Raw genomic sequence first — 13719 nt, 5'->3', positions numbered from 1 at the left:
GTTTGTTAAAGTGTGAAGCGTAAATGTGAACATTTCAAGGATTTGGCGTTTTTCCCATTTGTGACAGTATATTTGCAGCTCCACGGCACAGAGACCGTACCACTTAAAATCAAAATATGACTAACTTTTGATGCCCCGTTTGTGTAGATGATTTTCCCCAAATATGAGCTTGATCGGGCAATCGCCCTAGGAGGAGTTCGTTAAAGTGTGAAGCGTAAAAATGTGGTGATTTTAGAGATTTCGCTGTTTTCCCATTTCTGACATATATTTGCGGGTCCGCCACACAGAGACCGTAGCACTTAGAATCAAAATATGGATAAGTTTTGATGCCCCGCTTGTGTAGATGATATTCTCCAAATATGAACTTGATCGGACAATCGCCCTAGGAGGAGTTCATTAAAGTGTGAAGCGTAAAAATGTGGTGATTTGAGCGATTCTACGATTTTCCCATAAGGATAACATGGTATGTTTCTGTCAACGCTACGGTTACGCCGTACAAAATATGACTTTGGCTCTCATACTTTTATGATCAGGATGGCAAATTAGAATTTTGTTCAAAATATCATGTCATTTGGAAAAACTCTATTGTTTATAGACCACTCTGAAGGCCAAATAGTCAGAATTCTGGGAAACGTTTGCGGCTCCGTCGCACAGAGACCGTAAAAGTTATCCTTAAAATTTGGATAACTTTAGATGCCCCACTTGTCTAGAGGACGTACACCAATTTTGAGGTTGGTGGGCAAAACGCACTAGGAGGACTTCGTTAAAGTGTAAAACATAAAAATGTGGTAATTTGAGAGATTTTGTGGTTTTCCCATAGGGATAACATGGGAGGTTTCTGTCATCGCTACGACTACGGCGTAAAAATTTAGGCATTTTTGTGATTGGCTTTTGTGATCGGGACGGCAAAATTGAATTTTGGGTAAAGTTTAGACAATTTTGGTAAAACTAATTTTTGACCTTCAATGTTAATTTAAAGGTCACTCTGTAGAGGGCGCTATCACTGCCATTTCAATTTTGTCAGCCTAAACTGGTCCAAACTAGAAAGTTTAACAACTGATTCAAATTTGGTCCTAATCGGACTGGTTTTGATCAAATGGGAGCAATTTTTAGACCTGCAATATTCCAAAATAAGTTGTCCAACTTTGCGGCTGCGCCGCACACAGACCGTAAAAGGTATCTCAAAAAATTGAATAACTTTAGATGCCCCACTTGTCCAGAGGACGTACGCCGATTTTGAAGTCGGTGGGCAAAACGCCCTAGGAGGAGTTCGTCAAAGTTTGACTTAAACAAAATGGCTAACTCAGCTTGTTTTCATTTTCAAAGGAAGATGGCGGCCATAGGGTAAGTTTGGGGGCGTGGCCACAATGATTTTTTTTGTTTATCCTCACGAGAGGAATGCGTGTCCCGAATTTCGTAGCTTTACGCCAAAGTTGACCTCGGGGCGTCTCCCATAGGCGCAATGTATTTTGACTTTTGTCGGTGGCGCTGTCGCGCCATTTTTTAACGAAAAAAAAAATGGCCCAGAAAAAATAAAATTTTTCGCCGATTCTGAATTTTGGGCAAAGTTTGGTGAGTTTTTGAGCATGTTCAGGGGGTCAAATTAGAGATCAAAGCGCTGAAGAAGAACAAGAAAAATAATAATAATAATAATAATAATAATAATATTTTTAGCAAAAACAATATAGCCGTTTTTACTATAACAACAAATGATACATCGTTTGAAAGCTCTAAGCCTTCCCGATGCCGCCATGGGGTGGAATCATCATTACGAGCGCTTACGCGCTCGTCACTCCCTATTCCGTCGGGATGCCCCGCCCACTCCCCATAGACTTCCATTGATTTGAGCAGATACAAGCATGGCCCATGCCTGCGGCATGGATTCTCGCGTACGGGACGATGCCAGGAGGGTTTTTGGAGGAATGCAGCGCTTCGCGCTGCTGTTGTCAACAATTAGTGAATGGGCTACGCCCATTCACTAATTGTTGACTATTTCTGTCATAGCAGGAGTAAGTATGCATGATCCATGCCTTCGGCATGGGCTAGTTCACTGTACTTGCCAGGGGCGACGGGGTACCAAACATGCGGGCTGCGCCCGCATGTTTGGTCAGACAGTTGCAACGCTGCCTTCGGCAGCGTTGCGGGAGCAATAGGCCCTCCCCCTGCTGGGGCTCGGGCCTAATTAAAGCCGCAAGCGGCATCCAACGGCCCTTGCGGGCCGCCGGCCTTCCGACTCTGCTCTCTGCATTTTACAGAGATGGCGCTAACGCAATTGTCTAAGAACTAAGACAGCGACACATTGGACATGTACAATGCTGTGCTTAACCAGTGCAAATGAACACAAATGTCGGTCAAATGTGCAGCTCCAGCGCACAGAGACCGTGACACTTGGAATAAAAATATGGATAACTTTTGATGCTCCGCTTGTGTAGATTATTTTTCCCAAATATGAGCTTGATCGAGCTATTGCCCACAGAGGAGTTCATTAAAGTGTGAAGCATAAATGTGAACATTTCAAGGATTTGGCGTTTTTCCCATTTGTGACAGTATATTTGCAGCTCCACGGCACAGAGACCGTAGCACTTAAAATCAAAATATGGATAACTTTTGATGCCCCATTTGTGTAGATGATTTCCCCAAATATGAGCTTGATCGGGCAATCGGCCTAGGAGGAGTTGGTGAAAGTGTGAAGCGTGAAAATGTGGTCATTTTGGAGATTTCGCTGTTTTCCCATTTCTGACATATATTTGCGGGTCCGCCACACAGAGACCGTAGCACTTAGAATCAAAATATGGATAAGTTTTGATGGCCCGCTTGTGTAAATGATTTTCCCCAAATATGAGCTTGATCGGACAATCGCCCTAGGAGGAGTTTGTTAAAGTGTGAAGTGTAAAAATGTGGTGATTTGAGCGATTCTACGATTTTCCCATAAGGATAACATGGGATGTTTCTGTCAACGCTACGGTTACGCCGTACAAAATATGACTTTGGCTCTCATACTTGTATGATCAGGATGGCAAATTAGAATTTAGTGCAAAATGTCATGTCATTTGGAAAAACTCTATTGTTTATAGGCCACTCTGAAGGCCAAATAGTCAGAATTCTGGGAAACGTTTGCGGCTCCGTCGCACAGAGACCGTAAAAGTTATCCTTAAAATTTGGATAACTTTAGATGCACCACTTGTCTAGAGGACATACACCGATTTTGAGGTTGGTGGGCAAAACGCACTAGGAGGAGTTCGTTGAAGTGTAAAACATAAAAATGTGGTAATTTGAGAGATTTTGCGGTTTTCCCATAGGGATAACATGGGAGGTTTCTGTCATCGCTACGACTACGCCGTAAAAATTTAGGCATTTTTGTGATTGGCTTTTGTGATCGGGACGGCAAAATAGAATTTTGGGTAAAGTTTAGACAATTTTGGTAAAACTAATTTTTGACCTTCAATGTTAATTTAAAGGTCACTCTGTAGGGGGCGCTATCGCGGCCATTTCAATTTTGTCAGCCTAAACTGGTCCAAACTAGAAAGTTTAACAACTGATTCAAATTTGGTCCTAATCGGACTGGTTTTGATCAAATGGGAGCAATTTTTAGACCTGCAATATTCCAAAATAAGTTGTCCAACTTTGCGGCTGCGCCGCACACAGACCGTAAAAGGTATCTCAAAAAATTGAATAACTTTAGATGCCCCACTTGTCCAGAGGACGTACGCCGATTTTGAAGTCGGTGGGCAAAACGCCCTAGGAGGAGTTCGTCAAAGTTTGACGTGAACAAAATGACTAACACAGCGTATTTTCATTTTCAAAGGAAGATGGCGGCCATAGGGTAAGTCTGGGGGCGTGGCCACAATGTTTTTTTTTGTTCGTCCTCACGAGAGGAATGCGTGTCCCGAATTTTGTAGCTTTACGCCAAAGTTGACCTCGGGGCGTCTCCCATAGGCGCAATGTATTTTGACTTTTGTCGGTGGCGCTGTCGCGCCATTTTTTAACGAAAAAAAAAATGGCCCAGAAAAAATCTAATTTTTCGCCGATTCTGAATTTTGGGCAAAGTTTGGTGAGTTTTTGAGCATGTTCAGGGGGTCAAATTAGAGATCAAAAAGCAGAAGAACAAGAAAAATAAAAATAATTAAAGCCGCAAGCGGCATCCAACGGCCCTCGCGGGCCGCCGGCCTTACGACTCTGCTCTCTGCATTTTACAGAGATGGCGCTAACGCAATTGTCTAAGAACTAAGACAGCGACACATTGGACATGTACAATGCTGTGCTTAACCAGTGCAAATGAACACAAATGTCGGTCAAATGTGCAGCTCCAGCGCACAGAGACCGTGACACTTGGAATAAAAATATGGATAACTTTTGATGCTCCGCTTGTGTAGATTATTTTTCCCAAATATGAGCTTGATCGAGCTATTGCCCACAGAGGACTTCATTAAAGTGTGAAGCGTAAATGTGAACATTTCAAGGATTTGGTGTTTTTCCCATTTGTGACAATATATTTGCAGCTCCACGGCACAGAGACCGTACCACTTAAAATCAAAATATGGATAACTTTTGATGCCCCATTTGTGTAGATGATTTCCCCAAATATGAGCTTGATCGGGCAATCGGCCTAGGAGGAGTTTGTTAAAGTGTGAAGCGTGAAAATGTGGTCATTTTAGAGATTTCGCTGTTTTCCCATTTCTGACATATATTTGCGGGTCCGCCACACAGAGACCGTAGCACTTAGAATCAAAATATGGATACCTTTGGATGGCCCGCTTGTGTAGATGATTTCCCCCAAATATGAGCTTGATCGGACAATCGCCCTAGGAGGAGTTTGTTAAAGTGTGAAGCGTAAAAATGTGGTGATTTGAGCGATTCTACGATTTTCCCATAAGGATAACATGGGATGTTTCTGTCATCGCTACGGTTACGCCGTACAAAATATGACTTTGGCTCTCATACTTTTATGATCAGGATGGCAAATTAGAATTTTGTTCAAAATATCATGTCATTTGGAAAAACTCTATTGTTTATAGGCCACTCTGAAGGCCAAATAGTCAGAATTCTGGGAAACGTTTGCGGCTCCGTCGCACAAAGACCGTAAAAGTTATCCTTAAAATTTGGATAACTTTAGATACACCACTTGTCTAGAGGACGTACACCGATTTTGAGGTTGGTGGGCAAAACGCACTAGGAGGACTTCGTTAAAGTGTAAAACATAAAAATGTGGTAATTTGAGAGATTTTGTGGTTTTCCCATAGGGATAACATGGGAGGTTTCTGTCATCGCTACGACTACGGCGTAAAAAATTAGGCATTTTTGTGATTGGCTTTTGTGATCGGGACGGCAAAATAGAATTTTGGGTAAAGTTTAGACAATTTTGGTAAAACTAATTTTTGACCTTCAATGTTAATTTAAAGGTCACTCTGTAGGGGGCGCTATCACTGCCATTTCAATTTTGTCATCATAAACTGGTCCAAACTAGAAAGTTTAACAACTGATTCAAATTTGGTCCTAATCGGACTGGTTTTGATCAAATGGGAGCAATTTTTAGACCTGCAATATTCCAAAATAAGTTGTCCAACTTTGCGGCTGCGCCGCACACAGACCGTAAAAGGTATATCAAAAAATTGAATAACTTTAGATGCCCCACTTGTCCAGAGGACGTACGCCGATTTTGAAGTCGGTGGGCAAAACGCCCTAGGAGGAGTTCGTCAAAGTTTGACGTAAACAAAATGGCTAACTCAGCTTGTTTTCATTTTCAAAGGAAGATGGCGGCCATAGGGTAAGTTTGGGGGCGTGGCCACAATGATTTTTTTTGTTTATCCTCACGAGAGGAATGCGTGTCCCGAATTTCGTAGCTTTACGCCAAAGTTGACCTCGGGGCGTCTCCCATAGGCGCAATGTATTTTGACTTTTGTCGGTGGCGCTGTCGCGCCATTTTTTAACGAAAAAAAAAATGGCCCAGAAAAAATAAAATTTTTCGCCGATTCTGAATTTTGGGCAAAGTTTGGTGAGTTTTTGAGCATGTTCAGGGGGTCAAATTAGAGATCAAAGCGCTGAAGAAGAACAAGAAAAATAATAATAATAATAATAATAATAATATTTTTAGCAAAAACAATATAGCCGTTTTTACTATAACAACAAATGATACATCGTTTGAAAGCTCTAAGCCTTCCCGATGCCGCCATGGGGTGGAATCATCATTACGAGCGCTTACGCGCTCGTCACTCCCTATTCCGTCGGGATGCCCCGCCCACTCCCCATAGACTTCCATTGATTTGAGCAGATACAAGCATGGCCCATGCCTGCGGCATGGATTCTCGCATACGGGACGATGCCAGGAGGGTTTTTGGAGGAATGCAGCGCTTCGCGCTGCTGTTGTCAACAATTAGTGAATGGGCTACGCCCATTCACTAATTGTTGACTATTTCTGTCATAGCAGGAGTAAGTATGCATGATCCATGCCTTCGGCATGGGCTAGTTCACTGTACTTGCCAGGGGCGACGGGGTACCAAACATGCGGGCTGCGCCCGCATGTTTGGTCAGACAGTTGCAACGCTGCCTTCGGCAGCGTTGCGGGAGCAATAGGCCCTCCCCCTGTTGGGGCTCGGGCCTAATAATATTTTTAGCAAAAACAATATAGCCGTTTCCACTATAACAACAAATTTTACATCGTTTGAAAGCTCTAAGCCTTCCCGATGCCGCCATGGGGTGGAATCATCATTACGAGCGCTTACGCGCTTGTCACTCCCTATTCCGTCGGGATGCCCCGCCCACTCCCCATAGACTTCCATTAATTTGAGCAGATACAAACATGGCCCATGCCTGCGGCATGGATTCTCGCGTACGGGACGATGCCAGGAGGGTTTTTGGAGGAATGCAGCGCTTCGCGCTGCTGTTGTCAACAATTAGTGAATGGGCTACGCCCATTCACTAATTGTTGACTATTTCTGTCATAGCAGGAGTAAGTATGCATGATCCATGCCTTCGGCATGGGCTAGTTCACTGTACTTGCCAGGGGCGACGGGGTACCAAACATGCGGGCTGCGCCCGCATGTTTGGTCAGACAGTTGCAACGCTGCCTTCGGCAGCGTTGCGGGAGCAATAGGCCCTCCGCCCTGCTGGGGCTCGGGCCTAATAATAAAAATTAAAGCCGCAAGCGGCATCCAACGGCCCTCGCGGGCCGCCGGCCTTACGACTCTGCTCTCTGCATTTTACAGAGTTGGCGCTAACGCAATTGTCTAAGAACTAAGACAGCGACACATTGGACATGTTCAATGCTGTGCTTAACCAGTGCAAATGAACACAAATGTCGGTCAAATGTGCAGCTCCAGCGCACAGAGACCGTGACACTTGGAATAAAAATATGGATAACTTTTGATGCCCCGCTTGTGTAGATTATTTTCCCAAAATATGAGCTTGATCGAGCTATTGCCCACAGAGGAGTTCATTAAAGTGTGAAGCATAAATGTGAACATTTCAAGGATTTGGCGTTTTTCCCATTTGTGACATATATTTGCGGCTCTACCGCACAGAGACCGTAGTACTTAAAATCAAAATATGGATAACTTTTGATGCCCCGCTTGTGTAGATGATTTTCCCCAAATATGAGTTTGATCGGACAATCGCCCTAGGAGGAGTTCGTTAAAGTGTGAAGCGTAAAAATGTGGTGATTTGAGCGATTCTACAATTTTCCCATAAGGATAACATGGGATGCTTCTGTCATCGCTACGGTTACGCCGTACAAAATATGACTTTGGCTCTCATACTTTTATGATCGGGATGGCAAATTAGAATTTTGTTCAAAATGTCATGTCATTTGGAAAAACTCTTGTTTATAGGCCACTCTGAAGGCCAAATAGTCCAAATTCTGCGAAAAGTTTGCGGCTCAGCTGCACAGAGACCGTAAATGTTATCCAATAAAATTTTAATAACTTTAGATGCCCCACTTGTCTAGAGGACGTACACCGATTTTGAGATCGGTGGGCCAAACGCACTAGGAGGAGTTTGTTAAAGTGTGAAGCATAAATGTGAACATTTCAAGGATTTGGCGTTTTTCCCATTTGTGACAGTATATTTGCAGCTCCACAGCACAGAGACCGTAGCACTTAAAATCAAAATATGGATAAATTTTGATACCCCGTTTGTGTAGATGATTTCCCCAAATATGAACTTGATCGAGCTATCGCCCTAGGAGGAGTTCGTTAAAGTGTGAAGCGTAAAAATGTGGTCATTTTAGAGATTTCGCTGTTTTCCCATTTGTGACATATATTTGCGGGTCCGCCACACAGAGACCGTAGCACTTAGAATCAAAATATGGATAACTTTTGATGCCCCGCTTGTGGAGATGATTTCTCCCAAATATGAGTTTGATCAGACAATCGCCCTAGGAGGAGTTTGTTAAAGTGTGAAGCGTAAAAATGTGGTGATTTGAGCGATTCTGCGATTTTCCCATAAGGATAACATGGGATGTTTCTGTCATTGCTACGGTTACGCCGTACAAAATATGACTTTGGCTCTCATACTTGTATGATCAGGATGGCAAATTAGAATTTTGTGCAAAATATCATGTCATTTGGAAAAACTCTATTGTTTATAGGCCACTCTGAAGGCCAAATAGTCAGAATTCTGGGAAACGTTTGCGGCTCTGTCGCAGAGAGATCGTAAAAGTTATCCTTAAAATTTGGATAACTTTAGATGCCCCACTTGTCTAGAGGACGTACACCGATTTTGAGGTTGGTGGGCAAAACGCACTAGGAGGAGTTTGTTAAAGTGTAAAACATAAAAATGTGGTAATTTGAGAGATTTAGCGGTTTTCCCATAGGGATAACATGGGAGGTTTCTGTCATCGCTACGACTACGCCGTAAAAATTTAGGCATTTTTGTGATTGGCTTTTGTGATCGGGACGGCAAAATATAATTTTGGGTAAAGTTTAGACAATTTTGGTATAACTAATTTTTGACCTTCAATGTTAATTTAAAGGTCACTCTGTAGGGGGCGCTATCGCGCCCATTTCAATTTTGTCATCCTAAACTGGTCCAAACTAGAAAGTTTAACAACTGATTCAAATTTGGTCCTAATCGGACTCGTTTTGATCAAATGGGAGCAATTTTAGATCTGCAATATTCCAAAATAAGTTGTCCAACTTTGCGGCTGCGCCGCACACAGACCGTAAAAGGTATCTCAAAAAATTGGATAACTTTAGATGCCCCACTTTTCCAGAGGACGTACGCCGATTTTGAAGTCGGTGGGCAAAACGCCCTAGGAGGAGTTCGTCAAAGTTTGACGTGAACAAAATGGCTAACACAGCGTGTTTTCATTTTCGAAGGAAGATGGCAGCCATAGGGTAAGTCTGGGGGCGTGGCCACAATGATTTTTTTTTTTTGTCCTCACGAGAGGAATGCGTGTCCCGAATTTCGTAGCTTTACGACAAAGTTGACCTCGGGGCGTCTCCCATAGGCGCAATGTATTTTGACTTTTGTCGGTGGCGCTGTCGCGCCATTTTTTAACGAAAAAAAAAATGGCCCAGAAAAAACAAAATTTTTCGCCGATTCTGAATTTTGGGCAAAGTTTGGTGAGTTTTTGAGCATGTTCAGGGGGTCAAATTAGAGTTCAAAGCGCTGAAGAAGAACAAGAAAAATAATAAAAATAAAAATAATAATATTTTTAGCAAAAACAATATAGCCGTTTCCACTATAACAACAAATGATACATCGTTTGAAAGCTCTAAGCCTTCCCGATGCCGCCATGGGGTGGAATCATCATTACGAGCGCTTACGCGCTCGTCACTCCCTATTCCGTCGGGATGCCCCGCCCACTCCCCATAGACTTCCATTGATTTGAGCAGATACAAGCATGGCCCATGCCTGCGGCATGGATTTTCGCGTACGGGACGATGCCAGGAGGGTTTTTGGAGGAATGCAGCGCTTCGCGCTGCTGTTGTCAACAATGAGTGAATGGGCTACGCCCATTCACTCATTGTTGACTATTTCTGTCATAGCAGGAGTAAGTATGCATGATCCATGCCTTCGGCATGGGCTAGTTCACTGTACTTGCCAGGGGCGACGGGGTACCAAACATGCGGGCTGCGCCCGCATGTTTGGTCAGACAGTTGCAACGCTGCCTTCGGCAGCGTTGCGGGAGCAATAGGCCCTCCGCCCTGTTGGGGCTCGGGCCTAATAATAATATTTTTAGCAAAAACAATATAGCCGTTTCCACTATAACAACAAATTATACATCGTTTGAAAGCTCTAAGCCTTCCCCATGCCGCCATGGGGTGGAATCATCATTACGAGCGCTTACGCGCTCGTCACTCCCTATTCCGTCGGGATGCCCCGCCCACTCCCCATAGACTTCCATTGATTTGAGCAGAAACAAGCATGGCCCATGCCTGCGGCATGGATTCTCGCGTACGGGACGATGCCAGGAGGGTTTTTGGAGGAATGCAGCGCTTCGCGCTGCTGTTGTCAACAATTTGTGAATGGGCTACGCCCATTCACAAATTGTTGACTATTTCTGTCATAGCAGGAGTAAGTATGCATGATCCATGCCTTCGGCATGGGCTGGTTCACTGTACTTGCCAGGGGCGACGGGGTACCAAACATGCGGGCTGCGCCCGCATGTTTGGTCAGACAGTTGCAACGCTGCCAAAGGCAGCGTTGCGGGAGCAATAGGCCCTCCGCCCTGCTGGGGCTCGGGCCTAATAATATTCCGATGCGAAAACAATGTTTCCCATTTTTCAAATATCATAAACTATACATTTTCGGAAAGCGCTCGCGCTTTCCTACCTCATGGTGTGGGTCCCTGGTCACTGACGGGTACTTTCGTTAATTTTGAGTGGGCTCTGCCCACTTTGTGTTTTTGGCCCTCTATACAGTAATAATGTTCAATTTTTGCATTACATGCTTATATGCACGGAACATGCAAGAGATGGGGAACGTATTCGTGAGCTACTTAGCGCAAATGAGTGCTTTATATGGGGATGACGACCGCTTCGCGGTCATCGGTCGTCATCTCAATGTAAAGTGCTCGTTTAGTGCGCACTTTTGCACGGGCTTCGCCTGTTTACAACGGTAATGTTCCATTTTCCTACTACTAATTAGTATGCACGGGGCGTGCATGAGTGAAGGAGTGCGTTAGTGAGTGTTTGGAAGTGGGCGAGCGCTTCGCGCTCGATTTCGTGCGCACTACGTGCGCACTTTCGCAGCCGTGCTTCGCACGGCCTTACGAGATTAATAGGCCTCTCGCCAGCTTGTGGCGCTCGGGCCTAAAAAACGTAGAAAGTGCGAAAAATACCAGCTGTAATCAGTATATAAAAAACTTGAAATTCAAAGCGTACTTTTGAGACTTTACTTGAGACTTGCGAAACAGTAACGTGGTCCCACCTCGTTGTGCTTCCATAATACGCCTCAAAACTCTTAGAAAACTACCCACAGTTCTTTTTTCATTACAGCTCAGCAATAAATTGTGTATGACATTTCATGTGCTTAATTTTAGACAGCTTAAACCCACATGTTTCTTTTGCCAGCCGGTCCCGGGGCGACCCAAGCCAACCTGAGCAGTAGCCGTTTAGCTGCCCCTCGTATGTTAAATCCATACATGCACACGCACACGCTGAGACTGAGGGGCAGTTTTCGGGGCATTAATGGCACTCCGAGGACAAACCGCCAGAGCCAAACACATGTGCCACGCTGCGTTGTGGAAGTCTGAGCGTTTTCGTCATGGCGTTTTTAGTGCGCGGAGGTGTCGGGAGTCCGGTATTCACGCAGGCGGTTTGCTCGGCTTTTTGTTTTAACGCTCTGGCTTCCCCCGAGGTGGAAATGTGATTAACAGGCAATGAGGTCATCATCCTGCGCCGGCGCCACGGTTCGCACATCATCAGGACATCGTGCGCTTCCTCTCTAATGAAGTCCCTCAAGATACGGCTCCCAAAGTTGAGATTAAACGCCAAATAAATGGAAATTCTTCGCTTTCCGCCACCCACATTTTTATAGTTTTGCTCTTGTATGACATTGTCTGCGCTCTCAGAGTCCTTTTCGAGCGTCTGTGAGCATTCCCAGATTAAAAAAGGAGCACTAAAAAACATGTGCCGACTTTATAGGGGATCTCTGTTCTTCTCGACCACAGATTTTCATTTAGTTTGATAGTCTTACGGTTTAGTGCGGATGGTGGGTGGTTTGGGGGACTTTTCCAGGTGAATGAGATTAACTGAGATTTTCGGTTTGGTTTAATATAGCTTTAAAAGGAAATGACAGGCCAAAATAAACCAGCTCCACGCAGGGATTTTGCAAATAAGACGTCTTTCAAAAGCTTGACTTCTGCCCAAGACAAATGAAGGTTTTGTGACTTCGGAGCCAGTAATTCACTCGCTCATAAACGTACTGCACACGCATGTTTCAGAGCATTTTTGAAGTAAAAGTGTAGCTATGTGACACTCAGAAGCCACACCAGAATGTTTAAAAAAGAACAGTGCTTCTTGTCTTCACGCTAACGCTACTGCTTTGACTGGAATGTTCCACAGTATGACATCAAATTCATCTTTCTGCATTAAAACAATCTGATTTTACTCAGTCCCAGTGTGAAATACAGACCATTTTAAACAGTTTGCAGTGGTCCGAACGTGCCGCTCTTTTACTCAAGCATAGTAAACATTCACCGAGATGAGTTTATAAGTGCTTTTCACCACTTTGCCAAGCCAGAGCGGAGTTTACTCTCACAATAAAGATGACAAACCTTAACTTACTAACAGCGCACTTCCTGATGCAGACAGAACACAGTCGTCTCATTTTGATCTCAAAACAGTTTTATTACATATAAAAAACTTAGGAACAGCCCCTTGAATTCATAATGAACATGTGATTTATTAAGGATTATTCAGGTTTGGTAACTACTATATCCTAACTTTCTAATGAAGTAGTCAGCCTGAATTATTGATAATAGACAATGTGTTCATTATTAATTAAATCTATTGGTCTGTGCTTTATTAAGGCAAATTAACGTGTAGTTATTATACAATTTTATAGTAAAAATCTGTTTTTCAAGGTGTTTTCCAGCATTAAGAACAAACTGCAAAACTGAATAAATGCACAATAGATAAAACAGAATTCCAGGCAAAGCAGGAGACGAACCCTCCAGAAAAGTGACACAGTGTAATTCAACCAAAAGAGACACAAGAGACACTTTGGTGCTTCGATCAGAAAGAGATGAGATTTCTCTGATGATGGAAAGGATTTGAAGGGAAAGTGGTGGAGGCTGATGGTTCTGCTGCTGCGGTGGACAGAGAGTGAAACATGAGACTTGTATCACATGACTACAACTGTTGAAGTGTATTCAGTTGTTATAGGCAGTATGTGTGACTTTCACTATTATCTAACATTATGATTATGATATTATAATCTTTTATCATCTTTTTGAAGGGATTTGAAGATAGAAAACTTCCTCCTGGATGAACATAATAATATCAAGATAGTGGGTATGTCATTTCAATGCAAATACTTTCACCACAATAAATAAAGACATATTTATTTTACTTAAAATGTCCAGTTTTATAGTTTCATGACATTTCTGGCTCGTTTCAATTAATATGCCACGTTTTATTCTTAGCCCACAAGCAGAAAATTAAGAAATACAATTGTTTGTTTGTTTGTTTGTTTGTTTGTTTGTTTGTTAGCCATTGTATTTTATTGAAACAAGTCAGAAAAAGGTGAATACATTTGTTATGTCTAAATCTGTACTTC

At 43.3% G+C, this 13719-nt stretch overlaps 1 protein-coding gene across 1 annotated transcript in view; it reads left to right on the top strand.

The window, feature by feature from the left end:
* Positions 1 to 13719, top strand: part of LOC140365334 (uncharacterized) — a 32815-nt gene that overhangs the window by 10941 nt on the left and 8155 nt on the right. Inside the window, exon 4 of the mRNA XM_072451708.1 lies at positions 13399 to 13454. Coding sequence (XP_072307809.1) covers positions 13399 to 13454 — 56 coding nt within the window. The remainder of the gene's footprint in view (positions 1 to 13398; positions 13455 to 13719) is intronic.

This window comes from Eucyclogobius newberryi, unplaced genomic scaffold (genome assembly GCF_026437365.1).
Source record: "Eucyclogobius newberryi isolate DKJ021-1_F unplaced genomic scaffold, fEucNew1.0.hap1 SCAF_1, whole genome shotgun sequence".
NCBI classification, from domain to species: domain Eukaryota; kingdom Metazoa; phylum Chordata; class Actinopteri; order Gobiiformes; family Gobiidae; genus Eucyclogobius; species Eucyclogobius newberryi.
This window is presented reverse-complemented; position numbering and strand designations above follow the sequence as displayed.